Here is a 22,433-nt window from a genome sequence, read left to right as displayed (position 1 = left end):
TTAGGGTGTTCTCCCATAGCTATGTTATGGTAACATACCAAATTTCAAATACCGTTAAAAATAGTTCCCATAAGCAGAATTTGAATTTGTTTAGTTTGTTTGAGAGGTAGTTTTATATGGATTCATGAAATATCCACAAAAATATTTCTTTTTTTTTTAATATGGACGGACTAGGCTTTCAAACCAACTATATCTCAATTGTAATTATTTAACATGAGCTCTGTTAAGTCTTTAACTGAGGTATGTTAACAGAAGTGGTAGGTGTCTTTACTAGTTAAATTCGAATTTATCTTCACACCCTTCTTTTCGTGTGATATTAATTTTATTGAATCTTGATCCTACACTTTTTGTACTCAATATCTAAGTAAGCGACAGTAATTTTATTATAAATATTTCGTTGTTCATCACAGTTTGCCTCATTTTGCTTAATTTTGCCTCCCAAAGTACACATTTGGAATATGGATGACAAACTTGTTTTGGACTTGATGGTTTTTCCTTTCTTTTTCTTCAATTTACCAATGACTGCACTCCGCAATGATTATTGCATTTCCAAAAAAACTTGCAAGATAGTCTTTAGCAGCCTTTCAATTTTTTTAATGCGTTCAAAATACTTTTTGATAATCGAGGAGTTTTTATTACTTTCTCTAACATTTTGAAATTTCCATCATCGCGGACAATGGATGGTCTTCGTATGTCCATTAATTGTACCAATTGTGTCGTTATGTCGTTATGTCATAACAATATTTTAATGCATTTGCCCTTTAATATGTGAGTGAAAGAGTTTTTTTGGTAGCTATTAAAAAACATTTTCATTTGTTAACAACAAATATCAAATCACTCATTACACTCTATATAGATTGTTCTTCATCGGCAGATATAAGCCTAAAATAGAAAATTAACGACATCCATAGAGCGACGCCCAGATCGCTTTTGTGAATGGCTTGAAGAAAATAAATAATTATTTTATATCTCAGTACTAAGCCAGGTCAAGCAGGTGAGAAATTCAAAATAATTTTGAAAATAGCGCAATTTTTTAATTCTTCTCTTGCAGGGTTTTTTTTTTTTAATTTTTATAATTTTGTCTCTTGTTTTTTTTCTTTTTATTTCATAATATGATTACAATTTAGTACAATTTTCTCTTTGCAATTTTATTTTAGTTTATTTTATTTGTTTATTTTTTTCTTTTCTTATTTTTTTTTTTTTGTATAATCAATTTGCATTTGTTCATTTTCATTTAATATTTAATAATTAACCATTTAATTGTATTCAATTTTAATTTTAATATTTCAATGACAATACATTATAATTATGTTTTGCATTTTAGTAAAAGAAAATTGTTCACCTTTTGCAAATAGGAAAATTTCTTTGAAAAAAAAAAAAAAAAGATTCAAAAAAACAAAAAACTAACAATAAATAAATAAAATGTAAACTAATGGCTTTAATTAATTTTAAACAAGTAAAAAATATATATAAGTTTTTTATTTTTTGTTTTTTATTTTTTTTATTTATTTATTTATTTTTTTTTTTTTTTGCTTAAGGGAAACAAGGTGCGAAAGCAACCAATGATGTTACATTTCATTGTAAAATGTAAAGTACTCAGTCAATGAGGGTTAGTGCAAAATTTCAAGTTGAAGAGGTGGGTTTTTTCTTTTATTACAGTTGTTACGGAAATTTTCTTTGAGCCCAGGCAACAGAAGAGCTAGAAAACTTTCCTAGACTATATATGTATATATTCATATACATATCACATTTCATATATATATTTTTATATATATCTAATTAGTTAGCAGATACAGCTGTTCTTGTAGTCGTTTTATTGATTTTATATTGCTTTGCTTTGATTGCGCTTCTTTTAAGGTAACCATTTGAGAGAGAAAAGAAACAAAAGTCAATTAAATCTCTTGTGAAAAAAAAGCATTTCAATGTCAGTAAATATCATGACTTATGTAAAACGCATTGGAAACTAGAAAAATTCAAGACAATAATAAAACAAGTAAAAAAGTTTTATTCGGCCGGGGCCGAATCTCGCATACCTACCACCACTATGTCTTTCGCATTCTATTCGTCAAGTTCTGCTATTTGATACCCATATCGCTGGTATTATCAAAAAAAAAAAAAAAAAATTAATTAATATTCATTTCAAAATTAACCTATTTTTACGCAGATAACATATTTGCATTTAAATTTAATCACTTGTAACTTTACGTGGGCGTGGCGGATGTTTTCTTTACTCTGACTAATCCGACCCAATTTCAGTACCAACCTGCGCGGAAAAACTTCCAATATTTCTATCAATTTTGAAGTCGATATCTTCATTTTTGAGACTAAAAGAGTGTCGACAACAAACACCGCACGCGCACACAGACGGACACACATGGCTTAATCAATTCAAAATTTCAAGCTGATCTGCAATATACATACTTTATAGGGTCTCTGAAGCTTCCTTTCCTGGGTGTTGCATACATTAAGGGGAAAAAAAACGCAAAATGACTATACCCCCATCTTACAGTGGTGGGTATAAAAGGAAGCAATGTGAAATAAATTTTTGAACAAAATTTACAAAATTTATACATAAAAGTATTTTATAATTTTTTTTTTTTTTTTTTTTTTTTTTTGTTCTGTTCAAAACGAACTAATCCAGAGTCTTCGTTTGGATTTGATTTGCTTTGTAGTTCAATTTTATTTCCTTTCACTGTTATATGCTTATGCAATTCTATAGTACACATACAAACATTGTTATAAGTTAAAATTTCCTCTTAATTTTTTTTTTTTTTTTTTTTCTAAATATGTGTTTTTTTTTTTTATGTATGCTTGTAAGTATGTTTACACGTATAAGTACGATAAATAAGTACAATTAGATGTTGATGCTTTTTGTTTTTACCTGACTTATGCTATCTTAATCTGTCAACAGTAACTATCCTTGCGTTTATTATAAAACAATCAGGGAAAGTAAGAACATAATACCAGCACTTAGTAAAGCCGTAACGGGTACTGTTACTATCCAGGCATAAGCTATATTTCTAAATAGATGCCAATCGACGCTGCCTTTTTCAATTGGTTTCTCCTGATCAATATTTTCGATTGTTTGAGAATCCTTTGTCGACGACGTTGTATTATTGGTGATCAGAAGTTTATTTTTTTTATTCGAGCATTTTGCACTAATGTGACCCACAAAGACAACTGAACCGACTTTACAATGCGTAGTCGAAATGGGCAAACCAATTTTGCTGGCCAGCAGTACAGTTATAGCAGCACCAATTTCAATGGTAAAACCGCTAAAATATATAAACACATACACATACATATATATATATATACGTCTATAGGCATTTATATATATAAAAAGTTTTTTTTTTTTTTTTTTTTTTTTAATGCTTACGTTGATGAGGTAATTTTGGTTAAATCATTGCCTATGGTTTCAATAACTCTACGACCCCAAAGCCATAGACCAATTGAAATGCCAATGCCACCATATATTAAAATATATATGGGACTCTCGGCTTTTTGCATCACAGAACCTTCGCGATAAATCATATATAAAGCAATTAAGGGACCGATAGCATTGCTAAATAGAACATAATCAATTTTAAGTTAATTTTTATGAATTATTATAATTTTCTTTTTTGAATGTATACCTGACGTCGTTGCCACCATGAGCAAAGCTGCCAAATGTTGCTGTTAGTACTTGCAGAAATGAAAACAACATGGAAACCTCTTCATTTTTCTCCTCGATCTCCATTTGGTTATTGGTCTTATAGCCGTTAATACTCTCCTCCTTGCTCTCGATTAAAGGAACTTTACTTGAATTTGAAGATATCATCATTTCCAAACTAGAGACACTCTCCACAGCTTTGAGGCTTTTTTGGTTAGTAGTGGAAACTTTATCACATTCATCTTTAGTAATTTCTTTACCGGCAGTATTATCTTTGGTAGTGATGTTATTATTTACGGCGACGGCGACGGCGACGGAAGCGGCGACGGTGGCGACGTTAGGTAAGTCAACATTTTTTGCTAAATTTTTCTCCATCTGCGGCGATTGCATTTGAGGTTTAAAACATTCTTCTAAAGTTCTTATACCATTCTGTTTACGTATGCCATTCGAATAACCGTTTAAAGCATGGCCACCGCCGCAATTGACATTGCTACCATTACCATTTTGATGTTCATCGATAAAATTTAAACTAGTTACCGTTAGATCGGTATTATCCAAACTGGCTTTACCCAGTAAATCCTCAGCCTTTTTAATAATATCCGGATTGATTTTATAACTGTCCGGTGTTAAGCCATTTTGCTTGCCATTAAAAGCAAATGAGGCTAGTTTAAACGTTTTCGGTGAATCAGCAGATAACGAGACCAGCTCAGTAATCTCAGCTATGGCAGGCAATTGTTTACCATCACTAACCAATGACAATGGTCGACGATTCTTCTTGGGACTACCGGACGGTGAAGATTCTGCAAACACTTATCATTAACAAATATTTTTATAATTTTATAAATTAAAAATAATATAACAATAAATAACTAAATAAATAAACTTTTAAAGATCCACCATATAAATACTATCTATCTACTAGCGGCGATATGACTTATAGAAAAATGACTTACTTACCTATGGAATCTTCGAATTGAAATTTAACTGGATTTTTAGCACTCAATTTTTTTGCAATTTTACGCTTCTGCCAAGGTACAATAATCAGTTGAGTTAAAATGGCTACAAATAAACCCAAAAGTAAACTAGCACTCACAGCCAACCATGTGGGTATATTATCCATGTAAAGTACTGCAAAAAGTTTCAATTCATATATGATAATGTGTTTCGGGTGGATAAATGCGTAATTCAAATGCTTACATTTAGGACCATCCAACATGACACTAATAACATTTATAAAAAATGTGACCCCATAGAATATTGGCAAGGAGCGTAGGCCAAATTTTAGGGGATTAGAGGTGTGTAGAATAAATTTTCTTATAGCTAAGAAGAGCAAAATGCTAACTAAACCACTAAGTACGGGTGATATGAACCAAGAGCCCACAATAGTGCCCATAGTTGACCATTTTAGACCTTGAGTGCCCCTCGCTACCAAAGAGAATCCGATAGTTGATCCGACGATGCTATGCGTGCCCGATATGGGCAATTTGAGAAAAGTCGCTGCCAATAACCAAATAGCACTGCTAGCCAAAGCTGCCATACAACCTAACATAAGTTCTCCCTCGTGGCCCTCATAAAGACCAACTTCCAAAATACCTTTACGCATGGTATCGGACACTTTATAACCTAAAAAGAAAACCATAAAAACATAATAGAATTTAAAATTAAAATTTTTTTTTTTTTTTTTTTCAGTTATTAATGACTTACAAGCAGTAGAAAAGTGGCTTTTTATTTTACTTACCAATTAGAACAGCGCCCGAAATCTCGCAAATTGTAGCCAAGACGCAGGCCTGACGTATGGTTAAAACGCCAGAGCCTACACTGGTGCCAAATGAATTGGCTACATCGTTGGCACCTATTCCAAATGCCAAGACAAATGCTATGATAAAGCCCACAATAACCAACCATAGCAATTCCGTTGAATAAGGCTCCATCTTTGATGATTTTCTCAACAATTCAACTCTTCTAAGGAACTCTAACACTATACACTAACTAACATAAAAAAAAAATTTCTGATAATTATGGAATTATAGATTCTAATATGAGTTTGTGACAAAAACAAATTTGGAATTATCCGAAGTGTTACAATTACAGAAAAAGAAGAAGAACAATTCGAAATTCGAAATATTTTAACGAAGAATCACCTCTCTCAGGATTAAAACTTATATATATATATATATATGTGTGTGTGTGTGTATTTCTCTTAGTTTATAAGAAAAACAAACGAAAAAAAAAAGAAAAATGAAAGCAAAAAGAATAAAAACCAAACAAACTAGAAAATTGGAAATATTTTGGGATAAATTAATACAACAAAAAAAAATAAATAAATAAATAAATAAAGAGTGTTGTATGTATTTTAAGGGGACTTAAAAAATTAATGTATTATTATAATTATTAAGGTTGTTGGTGTTTTTCAAATATTCAAACAGCCATATTTGCGTTTAAACTTCATCTTTGGAATTTTCATTTTTGTGGTTTCACTAATTACAACGAAAATCGCCGATTATGTAACTCGAAACAAAAATTAATGCTTGACTACAAAGCTTTAATAGCTTCAATTATTATTAAATGATCGATTTCGTGACGAATCAACAAAAAAAAAAAAAAAGGAAAAAAAGTAAAAAAATATAGTAAACAAATTGGAGGTTTTTAAAACCTAATTACTTGGCGGCCTCTATCCACACCGAAAATGGAGTCTAACTTATAGTATAGCTATGAAATAAATTAAGGCTAACTAATGGAGCTTCTTTCTATTGATTTTACAATTTAATTATGACCCTGCACAATTTCCGACAATGTTTAATTCTTTTATATACTATTTTAATTTATTTGTTGTTTTTGTTGTTCTAAATTCCTAAGAGCTTTATGTATTGGCAATATTTTGTTCTGTTTTGAGTTTTTTTTTTTTTTTTCAAGAAATTTTCCGTTTCCTTTAATAAATTTTCTGTTATGTTGAGTAGAATGTTGTTTTTGTTGTTATTGTTGATATTGATACAATCTAGAAATTTACGAAAGAAAAAAGTTTGAAAATGTATTCTTCAGGATATGTTTTTTTTTTTTTTTTTTTTTTTTTTTTTTTTTTTTTTTTTTTTTTTGCAAATATTCTTACCTGACCGTTACGAAGGCATAACTGTTTTGTTAAAATCGAAAAGAGTAATAACATGTCTGCAAATACAATAAGAAACGAAACATTATTATGAAGAAATGCAAAATGGTAAATTTTTAAGAAGAGTGTCGCAAAAAAAAAAATTCTGATATTTTCTTCTTGCTAAACTCCCACCACCCCCTCTACATCATACTTCTTTATTTATTTTGACATTAAAATACCAACAATTGCAACTTTTTTCAATTCAAGCACAAACGGAGCATACAATTTATTACAATAAGCACAAGTTTGTTACATTTCTTGCTACAATTTCATATATGGATGCTTCATTTGCCAAATCGCTTAACTACATTTTTGAAATTTTATTACATTTTATTTAATATCAAAGCACTTCATTAGCTCGTAACTGTACATAGTTAAAATGAATTTCTCTAATAATATGTATTAACGTCACTAAATAACAAAATCGTTTTGGCCATTAAATAATAAATAATTTATTTATAATATTTTATCATTTTTCTCAACTTCTTTTTTTGATGGAGTTAATCGATTCGGCAAGTGAAGCAGCCATATATCACAATAGTATCTCAACTTATAAATGTAATATGAACTAAACACAAAATTTGAAAAAGCTTGAAACTCGAGGCAATGTCAATTAATATCTTTTCGTCAGCAAAACAATAAATTATAAGGAAAACAACAAACAATAAATTATAAAGAAAATTGTAATAGTTAATTATCTGTGAAAATGATTGCAACCGAATTATATCCATAATTAAAAACAAACAAAAACACTATAGTGAATCAAAGCTCCCATTGCATGGCTTGCATCACCCTACAATTATCCATATATTGGTGTTTCACAATAAAACGTTACATAGGTAAATGGTTGAAAAAGTGGTCCGATCGAAATCATTTTCAATAGTGTTTGTCCTTGGGCCAAAGCACGTCAGTATGTCAAAAAAAAAAAAAAAAACATTTTTCGGCCTATAGCTTGAACAGAAAAAAATAAGACAGACAGACAGACAGACAGACAGACAAACGAACAAGCTTAGTTCAATGCAGCAAGTGATTCTAAATCGATCTCTATAATAAAAGGTGGGTCTATCTTAAACCCTTCTTAATACCCTTCTTATACACTTAATACACTTAATACACTTAATATACCTTGCGTCACAAGTAAAATAATGTGAAAAATTATACATTTGAGATGTGCGGTGAATAGGTATCCAAGATACGACCTAAGTAGAGCAAAAGTTTCTTGTTTTCCTTGTTTATCAATTTATCAATTCAATGACTTTGTAAATGAATGAATTTATCAGAATTTATTCAAATAATTTTTAAACAAATCAACAAACATTCTTGCCTTCATGTTGTACCTCTATGAGATGCTGTACAATGTCTTTTGCTTATTTGAAATAACTGATGATGTCATTTCGGAAAAACAAATAAAATTATCTTAAATAAACAGGAAATTCGTTGTAATGGAAGAATAACAATCACAATATAGAATAAAATCGGTTTTATTAAGAAAGGAAAGGAGGGGAGGACGAATATAACTTTTTCTATTTACTTAATTTATTATTTAGTTATTTAATTTATTTATTATCTAAGCAATCTACTTAAAGCTTTTTTTTTCGAATTAGGTTCACCGGTAGAAAGGATTTTTAAAGATTTTCAATGATTTTTTCGTTCCGCTTAAAATCCACTGATATATGAATAAACCTGGTCTAATCTCTGGAGAGCAATTTTTTTGCTCGCCTTCAAAATCTGCCTTTGTGACGTAGTGCCTGACAGTCTCGCAAAAGAAGAGAGTGCTAGAATTGTTTATAGGAAGTAAGTGTAGTACGCAGGTTACACGAGAATGGCAAATCGTGCATGTCGCTGGAATACTCCCGCCTCCAGTTCCCATAACACAAAACGAAATATACATCATTTATCTAAAGATGTCACCAGCAGGTTACACAAGATTCGCATTATCTATATTATCTACAGGAATGAATATAAAATAAGAATCGATCGTTTATCGATTTTAGCATTTAAGGTGAGGGGTGGTGGTGTTCGGATCATCTGCCACACATTAAATCACCGGAACTTTATTCTAGTTTTACTTAAAAATCCCAGAAACGCTAGCAATTCCCCTTATTATCGCATAATATAGATTGAATGGTTGGATCAGTGCGCATGGAGCGCCACCAGTGGAAAAATTTGAATTGAACAACAATTTTCCGAAACAGTTGCGCTTATCTCATTTGGATTTCTAGTGGACGCCTCCATCAAAACGAATTAAAAAAAATGACATCAAACAGAATATTTCAGTAAACAAATTGCAAACGATCAATGAGACTTAAGTACGCGACAAACAACGAAGCGACATTTGAAGTGGTTATAGTTTTTATGTTTTGGAATCAAGATGAAACGATGCATAGCGATATCTTGAAGACCCAATTGAATCGTCTAGACAAACAAGAAAAAAACTTCTTATTAGTGATTGTATTAAAAAATTTCGAGAATTGTTTATAATGGGAGTCTTCCATTTATCCTTAAAAGCAACTTGATGGTATTAAAATGATTCGATTTTCAAAAACCGTGGGGTTTCAAACGTCCAACGCCAAAAACAATTTTTCAAAATCAAAAAAATTGCCAACATTTCAAGGCCTTTTCGTTCTTTGCCTTAAAAAAAAATAAAAATATGGATCATCTAATAAATAGAAAATTAATTGCAAAATTTTTTGATCTTTTCGCTCGAGCAAAGAAAAAAAACGTTAGTACGCACCCGCCTCCATCACACCTGTCACCACACTGTTATACGCATTTCGATGAAATTACTACTTTTCGTAATAAATAATATCAGAAGCATATGTAAATCTCTTGTCCCCGTAGTCAAAGTCCGGGGGAAAAAAACGATTTTTTACTTGATTCGAAATTTATGCGAGAATAGCTTCGACTTTTCTCTCAATTCTTCGCCGAAATTCTGCTGAGAAATAGCTTCTTTTCTTTTTTTACAAAAAAATTGACATCGAAACTTTATATACTTTTTCATAGAAAATCTGAGTCCAATTTTCATATATTCATTACAGAAATAATTACATTGCAGGAGATCGGCACTGGCAATCGGCTGCAAATGTCGACTGAAATCGCGATTGAATATCGACTCTTGTCTATAACATATTTCAGCGAAAATTAATAAATATTTTAGCGAAACTATTTCTACTTTCTTATACCATTTGCCATTTGGATTTTAAGTTACATTTACGAGCTTATTGTGGTTGGACGGCGCCATTCCTCAAACCAAATTTCCATTTCCATTTTTGCGATGGACAGACAGACTGACTAATATACGGATAGATAGATTTACTTAAAATAATGCAAAATCTTGCGGCGAACAAGAATATATATATTTATATAGATATATATATACATATAGGCCTTTTGGGGGACTTCAATATTACAAACGGACGAAAAAATCTAGCATACCTTACTGGTGATGGATACTAAAATAGGACAAGAATGTCGATTCTTATGCAATGAATTGTTAATTCTTCAATCACATATGCCGGACAACAGCTGAGGTACAAGTTATCTTACGATAGACTCACTTAGCATCATTTCCTGAAAACCATGCTCTTGTTAACGGTAAAAATAAGAATGAAAACAAAAAGCAATTGCAACCGAAGTCCAGCGGAATAAATATTGAACTTTTTGTAAATCGTGTTATAGCAAAAGCGTGTTTTAAAATTCGAAAATTATTTTCCGTGTTATATTGAAACCGCGTTTGACCGCCCTGAGGGACGCTTGTACATTCATTATTCTATAATAGCTTAGCTTAAGATAGGTAAATTTACACTAATGTATTACGTAAGTAAATAAAATCTTTTCAAGTATATGTATACGGGGGCGAGAATCGAATACATTTTATATATATGCGCGGCGGAGTATACAGAGGAGTTCAGGAATCGAAAATTAGTCACCGGACCGAAACAACTTTTGTCATTTGCCTTTACTGGCATGTATATGTTTGACGCAAACGCTATGTTGCCTTGGTTTTGCCTATTGATGGTGAGAAGTGTAGACAAATAAATCAGTCACACAATTAAATTTCCCGAAAATTTCATTTTACACTAACGCTTATCATTGCCATTATCTTCTACAATTAAGTGATTTAGTTAGTCTGACTCATGTTATTTTATTGATCATTGTAAACTTTTTTGTTTACTTAGTAACTGACTAATCTTTTGATGAATAAAATTCTTATTCATTGTTACACCCTATGTCACTTACTGCGGTACAAAAGTGTCGTGTTAAGTTTGTGCGGATGTCTATTACTTAGAGATGAGATAGACCCGATCGATTTAGAAACACTGTTTGCATTGATCTAAGTTTGTCTGTACGCCAGTCTGTCTGGTTTTCTTGTGGCCGCTCTTTTTGACATATTTTGATGAAATTTGGTACACTGACGTGTTTTCGCCCACGGACGCACGCTATTACAAATGGTTCGGAACGGACCATTTATCCAATTGCTCCTCATATAACGCCTTATTTTATAAAGTTTTTGTATAAATGATTGCAGGACGGTGCAGAGCATTTAATGGCAGGCCATGGCCCATTATAATTTTTTTCGCAAAAAACCTTTGATTTCGATTTAATGTAAGCGGATTAGAAACTTAATTAGAGTCCATTTTGATATAGGTCCACAATCGTAAGAAGAAGAAAAATGCTTATTCCAAATTTTATATCGACATCGTGCGCTTTCAAACTATATTTGCATAATCGACAAAATATACGCGCATATGCTAAACTGTAATTTTCCACATTGTCAATATGTTTACGTCCATTACAAGCAAACCGATAATCTCGAGCAGATTGAAACAAATACACTTTATGCAAACTTTAAGGCTCACTGCTATTGGAAATACGAAAGAGCGACTTATGTTTGATCACCTGCTTCAACGCGGCCCATAATTCCCCCGGGTTATCACCTGAATAACATAGACATCTCTCATAGGACGAGTGAAACATCTCACCTTTTCGTACGTGAATGCGAGGCCATCTGCAGAATCAGACACCAATTGCTTGGCGAACACATCATAACACCACGCACAGTATAGCGTTCTAAGCTAAAGTAAGTGGCGGGATTCATAAGAATTCTAAAGCCGCTGCCCTAAGGCCACAGGGACGAGTACAACACATGTTTAAAGTCACGGTACGGATAGGCCACACAACAATACAATTCAAATTTTATTAAGAGAATGTCTTAAAAATACGTTTCTCCCAGAAAATCAAAACTCATTTAGTTCGCTGCCATTAAAAGCAATTGTTTCCGTGTTAGGTTCTGTTAGGCTCAATATTTTTGGGCCATCTAATATAAATTACCAAACTTGGTTTAAAAAAAAAAAAAAAAAAAAAATGGGATTACAATTAAACATAAATTTCATAAATTTCCAGTCTCAGTCCCCCTTCCGCATTCCATACATTCTCCTTGAATGCGAGTCAATCATGGCATTGAGATAATTAACGAACCATTTTATTATGTAGACAACTAAAGAACTTGCACTTACCATGAGGCGAACTTTTAATGATATCTGATTGCAGTTTTTTTATTAAACTTCTAATTCCCCCTAAACCCGCCTGCTTTTGCAAGCAATTGGAATATGATAAGCTTCCAAAAGAACGTCGCAAGTGCAATATTGAGCGTTTCACGGTTAGCGTCTGCTTACATTAAATAACTCAGTAACTTTTATTTTATATATATAGAGAGAGAGAGAGAGAGGTTATGTATTTTATACTTCGCAATTAGTTAATCAATACTTTTCACCAATAGATGCCGTTGGTTAAAATGCATGCAAGCACCTTTATACTTTATGACACTTCCAGCATTTACTTATCAGGGTTTTAGAAGATATCAAACTATTCGTACAGCCACACATCCGCCGCTATTGAATATAATAACTGCTACTGCTGCTACTACTACTACTACTACTACTACTACTACTATGCATATAGACAGAATTTTTTCTTTTTTTTTAATATTTAATTTCCTGTCATTACGAAATAATTGACAAACGAGAATTAATTCCGCAAACTGAATATTCATAAGTAATTTCCCACTTTCAATACACAATAATGACTGTACTGTACTTTTATATTTTACAGCTATTAGATAGATGTGGATCTTTAAAATTTATTAAAAAATTGCTGATGCTTGCAAAAAAAAATTTTTATTTAATAACTTTTGAATATTTTTATATATGGCCTCGATTTACAGATATATATATATATATACAAAGATTATGTCAAAGTACCTTCATAAGCAAAAAGAAAATTAGTTTAGTAACAATTTCATACGATATTTTTGATTTCAATTGAGCCTAAATAAAAATGTAAAAACACATCTATATATGGTTCACACAATGGTTCATTATCTGCAAGAAAGAATGAAAATTGCAAAAGGTGACGCAATTAAAGTACATTAAAGATAATTTATAAACTGCATACGACAAAATAGCGTGACACTGAATTATACGCATTATTATCTTCATTGGTAATGCATTCAATCGTTCGTTTAAGCATTAGTGAAAAAAATATTGAAAGATAAATAGGAGAGACGTGCAGCAATTCCGTACACTAACGCAAGTGAATTGGCCATAAATGAAATCCAAAACAACCTGCATTTCTTGCATATACTTAAGGTATTGATTAATAATAGTCCGTCTCGGACCCGACCCGTAAAAATGTTCAAAAATCATTCAATACGAATAGCAAAAGCAAAAGTAAAAGAGTCGACTTGACCTATTATCAGTTGCCAAACGGAACATAATATTCCAAGAATATCAAAAAAAAAAAAAAAAGGCAGAATTCAATGGAGCTGAGACAATAGATTTACAGGAGTGATTTCAAAATCGAGTTGTATTCAAAAGTTTCATGGAATGCTTGTTGCCTTAAAGTGACCATAATACGATAGAATTTTACCCGAGAAGCATCACTTGAGCTTGAATTTTGAAAAAAAAATATTGAAGAAGGACAACAACTATTGCATGATGCGTATGGGCAAGCCCATTAGGTGATTGCATAACAATGAACTATGATTGAATTGTGGTGAGCGCTTTGGGCGGCACGTATGAAGGCATAGTAGCCATAGTTGAGCTACTACTGGGAAGCATGAGGGAATCGCATTCTTGTTTTTAAGGTTGCCGGTAGGGCCACCGTGATGGTGAGCGGCGCTAGCGTCGCCATTACCCAAACCAGCGGGTGGTCCACCGACTATATTGTTACTCCCACCTGTTATAATACCACCTATGCTAGGGCTGCTTCAGCTGATATCGCACAAGTCTGAAAATCTTTGAAAGCATTTCGAACGAATGACCGTAGTAGTCGTCATTGTCATACTCCCTATAGGTTCATGTGTTAAAATACTCACACACACCTTTATAATAGTGCGAACAATTTGTCAACACTTGAATACTTCTGAGTCTTAACAAAATGAAAAAAAAACTGAAACACATTAATGTTGGGTCCGATTCGCTACAACCATGTGAGAAATTTTATATACTTATATACTTATATGTAGTGATGTTATACCTTAATCTTGTATTCTCGCCTAGCAAAGCGAGGAATCACTTTCTGTATAATACTTTTTTTATTAGACTGTGTCGAAGAGTAGACCAAACAAACTCCGTCCTTTTGTTTCTTATTTGAAAAGAATTCATACTGAGAAAGGCCTAAACCATTGCCGATCGTTTAGCTAATATAAAAATAAATCGAAACTCGGTCAAATTCTTTCATAACTCTAACAGCAACATGTCTCGCTCTTTTCAAATAAAATAAAATAAATTAAAATAAAATAAAATGAAGCGCACATAAACGCACGCACGCAATAACGCAAATCGAAATATTGCCGTGTTGCTAAATTTATATTTAAAACGTGACGAAGTATAATGAATGGAAGGGAAAAAGAAAAAAAAAACAAATTACACTCTATCCACTCATGTTTACATACACATACATGGACGGTATGCACATGTAAAATAAATCGTTCACATTTTATCTTCAGTTTCAATGCACTGTCAGGCAAAAAGCACGAGTTTATCGGCTGATAATATATTATATGAAAAACGCGTTCCACTCTTCCCCTCACCCGGTATTTTCCTGCTTCTGTTTCTCTTTTTACGAATGCACACATACCCCATTAAGTAAGATGACGCTCGTTCGCTTATTATATAGCAACAGCGATACATTAGCGATTACAAATAAATAATTCTATGAACAGTAGCTGAACAGTCAACAACCATGTGATTCTATAAGTAATTTCAAGAAAATACAACAACAATATTTGCTCGTGTTGTCGCGCATATAAACGTGTACCTAGTACCTATGTTTAAATATTTGAATTTCTTATTTAGATGCAAAACTACAACAATACAGCCATTGGTCATTAAAACGACAATAATGACGAGAAAAAGATGCTAACTGACAATGTTACCTAATTGATTACAATTTTACCCGTGCATTTCTCTATATTTCTGGCCGGTCTGTTATTCATATATTCACATATATATGCATGTATTCAAGTGTGTATGCATGTACGTATAACGTAATATATAACAATACACGAACATTTATAGTAGTACTGTACTACTGTCCTATTAATGCAACGATAAAATGAGGCCAAGACCAAAAATATGAATCCGGACTTTGTATTTATACCTGTTCTCGGAAAATAAATTGAAATTTGTTTCAAGTTTCCTATGCCCTTTAATTCAAGTGTCAGCGTTTAATATAAAACGATATAAAGCAAAAACTATCCAAATCCAAATCGAAAAAGAAAAAAAAAAAACGCTTAACCAAACAATAATTTCTGCCCATTAGTCTCGACGCCAATTCATAGGAAGAACATTATTTGGTTTAGACGCAATCTTTCAACATCTGAGAATGCATTTAATATATGGGATTTTCTATGTGCCATTCTATGCATTTTCAAGGTCTAGAATAATATAAATCTACAAAAGAAGAAGAAGAAGTCGCTTTGTGGTAAATCTTTAACACCCATCGTCACAGGAATAAGAAATTTTAAGTGGTAGTGGAATGTGTAGCCAAAAACTTTCCAAATTTTATGAATTTGAAATTATGATGTTTTCTGCCTATTACCAGTCAAATTTATTTCGAATTTGATTTATATCTATCAACTAAACCTACACAACATGTGCGAATTGTCCCAATATTGTGCGACCGTTAACTTGTCGTTAATAGCAGTCAACGAGAATACCCTGACGCTCATCCCAACGTTACGAACGAGACAACAAATTAAGTATGCCCTCATCCTTTGGTCACTTTATAGCTAGAAAAATTATAGCTTGAAATTCATGCAATCGTTAAAATAAATATCATTTGAGGAATTACAAATGTTGCATCTAAAATGAGTACATATATATATTTATATATATATTTATATTTAATCTTATCATCATAAAAGAACGATTTTTCTATTTTTCACGCTCCTATACTAAAAAGTACACATTGTAATCATTTTCAAGTACACATACCTCTACGAGTATTCCAAAAGGCCATTGTATGATGATTTTTAATTCAATTTTAAAAATTTGATCATAATTGAATCAGAAATAAGTTAAAATATATGCCAACAATTTTCACATGTCGCTTTCATTAAATTGCATCCTACAAGGAAAATTAACCGAATCGAATCTCTATCATGTATAGAAAACCATAGTTAGGTTAAGTGACGGGAATAGGATTGGAAAGGTTAAGAAGGTAATATAATCGCTCAATTGAAACGATCGGACGACTTGACATAAATATAATATAATAATAATTAAAAAAGCCTACGTAAATGTAAGAATTTACTTTGAAAAAGTTTTGTGAATTGGTGTATCGACTTACTGTTCACCGTTGTCGAAGAAAGGAAAACTCATTGGAGATGGTGAAAATCGTAGATTCGATACGAACCGATCTAACTATGGATTCTTGCCAGCATAATGCACACTTTTTATTTGCTTTGAGAGAAAGAACAAAAAAAAAAAAAAAAAAAAACGAAAAAGAAAAAGAAAAAGAAAAGAGAACCATGCATACATCTCCCTCTCTCTTTTAAGCAATAAACACGTGAATGGCTTTGTCTGCGTGTAATTAAGAAATGAAGCTGAAATATGTTTAATAACGATAACTTATCATGACATTTGCATATATATAATTCTAGTATATATAATTAATCTGTCTGTCTACCTTTACAAGTATTTGTGTAATTTTTCTTTCACTTATGTCGAAAGCAAATATTCAATTCCAACGTCATTTTGTGAATTTGCGTGTAATTCAAGGACATTGTTTGCTTTTTTAGGGTTTAGTGTTATTGCGTAATTTGTTGTTGTATGTAATCTCAAATGGCCAATGGGTTCATTATTGCAGATTTCTATTTTTCTTCTTTTTCAAAACGAAAATTTCAAACGTATATACGAATTATTGGCGCCTAAGTGCGACTTGTACAATTGCAACAACACCTTAAACTATTCGAGATTTATTGATTTTCGTTTATTTACGAAACGAAGGAAACGCGGAAATCGGTACATACTAAAAACAAGAAAAGTTTACATTATAATATAATAGAATTTGTGCACATGTATGCGCATGCATACTATAGTGTATGTACAACTGCATGAACATTGAAGATAATAGCAATAATGAATAATAATAACAATAAGTGAAATGTAGCCTTCCGTTTTGAAAACATGTAGCGAACGTTTTAATACATTTTCTATTTTATTTTGTTTTTTGAAATTTTTATTTATCCGTTTTTTTTTTTACTTAATTTTCAAGTGCCAAGAACTAGAGCATATTTACTCAGAAGATTTGCGGCTGAATTGATTATCTGCATATCACATTGAATAAAATTCCAAACAAAAACAATTCATAAGGATACACCCGTCAATATGTGTATGCATTTATAGATACCGAAAATCTCCATGCCATGTGTGACTGTCACTTTATGGCTGCAAAGCAAATTTTATAAACTTGACGAGTTTTTTCATTCACTTAAACATAACGCACACAGCATCAATCATATATAAATTTTAGAAAATAGTAAAATTTTATTTAGCAAAATGCTATTTGTTTTATGGAAACTCTGCTTTTAATGGAACTATTGCTTTTTATTTTACATAGGTTTTACTCACTTGTTTAACAAAAAAAAAAAATATGGTAAAATAATTTTTTTTCACTGCTTTAACGCACAAACACAAAATCCAACTGTGTAGTTTCTGTAGTTTGACTTGTACGACTGTGTAGAGAAAAAGAATAAACTTGATTTCTCAATATTCTAAAGTCACTTGAATTTAGAGAGCCATGCTATTTTATCAATAATTATTGCGGCACAAAAATAAAATCATTTTCCTACCCCCTTTCAATTGACTAAGGCCAATGCTTTTTTCTCTCTGGCTCTCTTCTAGTGATAAGAGGTTTATTTCATTTGCGTACAATTTGACATAACATGTGCGTTATGTTTGTTGTTGTTTTGATTTACTAGTAATTTATTTGCAATGATTTACTTTTCACCATCAAACAGAAGTGCAAAACGAGACTGCGAAACTGTACTTTGTACTTGCTGACGTAAAATGAAAAATAATATTTATTAGGAATAATTAATTAAAATTTATAATACACCAAGACCGAACATATATATGAAAATTAATGTTCGCCGAAAAATGTAGCAGAGTAGGTGATTGCATGTATTTTGATCATTTTTACACTTGAAAGAGACATCTATTAAGAAAAATTAATACCATATATATTAATCAAAATGTTTCCCATCATTTTCCCATCTTTCCACTTTCCCTACCTTTGCATCTTTCCAATCGCATATGAACATCCAAAGACATTTCATCAACTGTTCGAAAGTTCCTTTCAGAATTTCAGCTGGCTTTTCCATAAATAAGTAATGCAGTTCATTGTCTTCGAACTTTTTTTCCCCTCCAGACCTTTGCTTGTCATTGACATTTAATTTGTCTCTTTTAAAGATTGAAGATTGTAGATTTCTTTAAATCGAACCACAAACGTGACGAATGTCGAAAATGCAATTTTGAGCATTCCATTGATCAGCGTCTGTAAATGCTACATAACTCAGTAATACCAAAATGGAAAACTGTTATCTTATGTAGATGAATGTCGAAATCATTGAATTTAACATTTGTGTACAATGATATTTCGCATTACTTTATAATTTTGATCAACAGATGTCGCCGATTGAAATACAAGCAAGTACCTATTATTTTTTACGCTTTCGATCTCCCCCTCTCACTTATTCGCACTTTTCAAACGAATTACATATTAAGAAATCACTACGCTCCTTAAATCTCTAAACCATCCTATGTGAAGAATCCACTTGGGGGTGAACACGCGTGAGAAATTTAACTTTCGCTATTGTGTTCAGCTGTTGGACAAAAATGGCTGAATATTTCTGAGAGCGAAAGCTAATTTTCAATTACGTCATTCCCCCCTGATGAAAGCAACCTATAGAATGGAAAATTTATATTTACTCCGGCAACCCAAATAACTCCCCAATAGCAAAACGTAGATTGGGCAACGAAGCCAACAATTATTTCTATTAAATGATAATAGAGAAGACTTCGAGAATTAATTCTTGGGAATTATGTTAAAGAAAAAAAAATAACGTCGAGCAAAAGCAAAAAGTGCATATTTAATATACCATAACTATATTCCGCTAAACAACTAAATTCAAACTCTGTACACTGTACTAATGCGTTTGACGTCAGGATTTTAAATTTTAAGTCTGCTAAGATTGTAGTAAGAATATTTTATTTAATTTAAAATTTCAGTAAGCCTCCAATTGTTCAAGTGGTAGCCATTTGGAGCTTTCTAGAGCATCGTACAAATTACGATCAGAGTCCAACGCTTCACGATTAATTTTATCAACATCCAAAATAAACCTGTGTTCAACTAAAGCGTAATCGTCCTCTTCAGATGGACCCCCATTTGTCGCAACTGCTGTATGCTGTTGTTCATACTGGGCGGTACGTTGAGCACTCCAAGCCTCAGCATGCTCGGCCAAAGTTTGAGGATTAGAATGTGATTGAACCATACTTTGCTGGTAATATGCGCCGCTAACGTCAGCAACCGAGGAAACAGCTTCATTGTAATAACCTTGCCAAGCATTATAACCTTGCCAATAAGTGGTAGTTGGGTCATAATATTGAGAATAATCAGTTCCCGAAACGGTGGCTGTGGATGTGTTGGCATTTGCAGAACCTCCATATCCATAGTTGCTAGTCGTACCTAACGCAACGCCTAATTCATTCTTTGGTTTAGGCACAGCGTTACAAATCTTAATAGGTTTTGTACCCAACCCAATATACCCATTCATATCATATAAAGCTGATTTCTGCTCATCCTCGATGCCAAAACGCACAAAACCATAACCTTTAGAGAATCCAGAACTGTCCAGAATAACTTTGGCTGTTTTAATTGATGTATACTTTGACGAGAAAACCTTGTACAGCTGATAGTCATCCACATCTGAACTTAAGTCACCAACCCAAACACTAAACTCACGTTCATTCCCTGGCAATTTATAAGAATTGCTGGCACTATTCAAACGAAATCTTACGATAGGATTCGTTCCTGGTATAGGTTTTCCATTCAGTTTATGCATAGCATCCATGGCTTGCTCATCGGTGGCAAAATTAACGAAACAATAACCTGCGGGTTCACCAGTGTATTTGTTGCGCATCAGACGCACCGTGGTAGGATCTTCGCCCATTTTTCGGAAGGCTGCTATGATGAAATTCTCAGTCATGTATGGTTCCAAACTTCCCATCCATAGTTGGCAATGCACAGAGGAACTCATGTTCTTTTAATTCTTAAAAACTCCTTTCTCTAAGAAAATTTTTTATACCAAACATTAAGTAAATGAAGTTTACTATCTGTAACTTTATGCGAAACAAGAAATTGCAGCGTTGCAATTTTGTGTACTCTCATATTTAAATAGAAATGAAGACAATAGCAACCTTTCAACAACATTCTTTTGTATTATGTGTAATGCATCGAATTATCGTGTTTTTGATATCTCCCTCAATTTACTTTCCTTAAAAGGCAAAATAAAACTGTTTCAATATTGCATAAATTGTATATAATACAAAAAAATCTCTCTTCGGTGAGTTGTACCAATTTAAGAACGCTTCTTTACGGAATCACTGCAAATAAAATGAACGCATTTGGAACGTACTTCGCGTTTTGTGGCAAGATTAGATGTTTTTGAAAGACTGACCATATGATTCGTTTTTTCTATGTAAACATTGACGCAGTGAAATATTTTTATTAAGAGTTAATATTTACGACCAAAAAAGTGTTAATGTTTTGCCTTAAGTTAACAATAATTATTATTATAATATATATAACTAATTATAGCAATAGTTTGCATTACATAAAACCATCACATCATTTTAAAATCACTTTTTTGCTTTCTTAGATAAACAATGAAAACGCATGAACCAAATTGAGCTTGCTGTAGCCTGCTCTTTTCAAATTTGTATAAAAAAAATAACGGAGTAGACAATACTGTATAAACTAAATCATTAAATTTAGAAAGAATAGCGTAGATAAACGCAGAAGTTTAAGTCATAATTTCAATTTCTTGTATTCAACCATTTGTTGTGGGAGTAAGCAAGTTATACAGAATCGAATCCGTTTGATCTGTTATTTAACAGAATCGATTCCCTTTTGTCGGTAAAGTTGGGCATTTGGTCTGTTATTTAACAGAATCGATTCCCTTTTGTCGATTAAGTTGGGCCTTTAACATTAGCTGCTTGGCGTTAACATTTTTGTTAAGTTGGGCATTTAACCATTTATCTATTAAAAGCGACTCTGTGCTTTCAACAAAGAACTTAACCATTTATTTATGGCGCCTAACCACGATGCTCAAGGATGGAAAACCGTGCTTATATGCCTAATGTCTCTTTCTCCGTTATAAAATTAATTTAATATACAAAGCAGTTGTAGGAATTGAATAATTGCAAAAAAAATGAAAGAAAAGTAACTCAAAAATATTAATTGAGTGAAAAATTGAGAAACTTTAAAAATATTTCAAATAAAAAGAACGTTTGTATATAAAATCATTATCTTAGATCTATTTTCATCATAAAACTCCATAACACTATATATGACAGGGAATTGAAAAAATCGTCAAGTCAAAATAATAATGTTCAATAACGTTTAATAAGGTTTCGATGTTTAACTCTGCTTATATTTAACATGTTTAAGAATGTTGAAGTATGCTTAATAATGTTTAATAAGGTTTTGGTAGGGAGATACAAAAGCATATTGCAAAGAGAAAATGTTGCGTAAATTTATTGCGTAAATATATAAATATAATGTTTAGGCGGTAGAGGAGTTGAAGAGATTTTCCAAGAAATGTTAGAAAGAAACCACGAGATGAATTATTATTATTTTAAGTTATAGCCTAAGTTATAGCCTCTCTCTCTCTCTCTCTCTCTCTCTCTCTCTCTCTCTGTCAGTATATTCTTGTTACGGACAATTTGTTTATTGATTATTTCCATTATTTACCTATATATCCTGTTCGAAAAATGTAAAAACAATGGTATCGCCAAAAATGCAATAATGCAATAATTTTATTTATTTACATTTTATAATTATAATTTTATT

The 22,433-nt window shown here is 31.9% G+C and overlaps 2 protein-coding genes across 3 annotated transcripts; both read right to left on the bottom strand.

Annotated features, from left to right (window-relative positions):
* Positions 1-2,791: 2,791 nt before the first annotated feature.
* Positions 2,792-5,859, bottom strand: LOC119632128 (sodium-dependent phosphate transporter 2). Of its 2 annotated transcripts, none has more exons than XM_038024897.1 (6): positions 5,391-5,859; positions 4,850-5,275; positions 4,610-4,780; positions 3,636-4,461; positions 3,380-3,565; positions 2,792-3,275 (listed from the first exon to the last, which is right to left on the bottom strand). In XM_038024897.1, exons 1-6 carry the CDS (start codon positions 5,581-5,583, stop codon positions 2,930-2,932), a joined length of 2,148 nt encoding a protein of 715 aa, XP_037880825.1. In that variant the 5' UTR covers positions 5,584-5,859; the 3' UTR covers positions 2,792-2,929. The 2 variants fall into 2 exon arrangements, with proteins under 2 accessions (XP_037880825.1, XP_037880826.1); XM_038024898.1 differs by having other exon boundaries at positions 3,636-4,452; positions 5,391-5,858.
* A 13,638-nt stretch (positions 5,860-19,497) lies between these two features.
* LOC119631690 (tRNA selenocysteine 1-associated protein 1) lies at positions 19,498-20,736 on the bottom strand. Its single transcript, XM_038024122.1, has one exon. The coding sequence runs from the start codon at positions 20,617-20,619 to the stop codon at positions 19,588-19,590; it is 1,032 nt and encodes a 343-aa protein (XP_037880050.1). The 5' UTR covers positions 20,620-20,736; the 3' UTR covers positions 19,498-19,587.
* Between the last annotated feature and the right edge of the window lie 1,697 nt (positions 20,737-22,433).

This window comes from Glossina fuscipes, unplaced genomic scaffold (assembly GCF_014805625.2).
Source record: "Glossina fuscipes isolate IAEA_lab_2018 unplaced genomic scaffold, Yale_Gfus_2 1, whole genome shotgun sequence".
Taxonomy (NCBI): Eukaryota; Metazoa; Arthropoda; class Insecta; order Diptera; family Glossinidae; genus Glossina; species Glossina fuscipes.
Note: the sequence above shows the minus strand (reverse complement) of the source record. Positions and strands in the feature narration are given on the sequence as shown.

Bases quoted from the DNA above. Each gene is read 5' to 3' on its own strand.
- LOC119631690 (XM_038024122.1), bottom strand. From the start codon at position 20,619: ATGAGTTCCTCTGTGCATTGCCAACTATGGATGGGAAGTTTGGAACCA.
- LOC119632128 (XM_038024897.1), bottom strand. From the start codon at position 5,583: ATGGAGCCTTATTCAACGGAATTGCTATGGTTGGTTATTGTGGGCTTT. The intron at 4,781-4,849 runs GTAAGCATTTGA...AACTTTTTGCAG, and splicing joins CATGTTGGATGGTCCTAAAT to TACTTTACATGGATAATATA. The intron at 3,566-3,635 runs GTATACATTCAA...TGTTCTATTTAG, and splicing joins CATGGTGGCAACGACGTCAG to CAATGCTATCGGTCCCTTAA.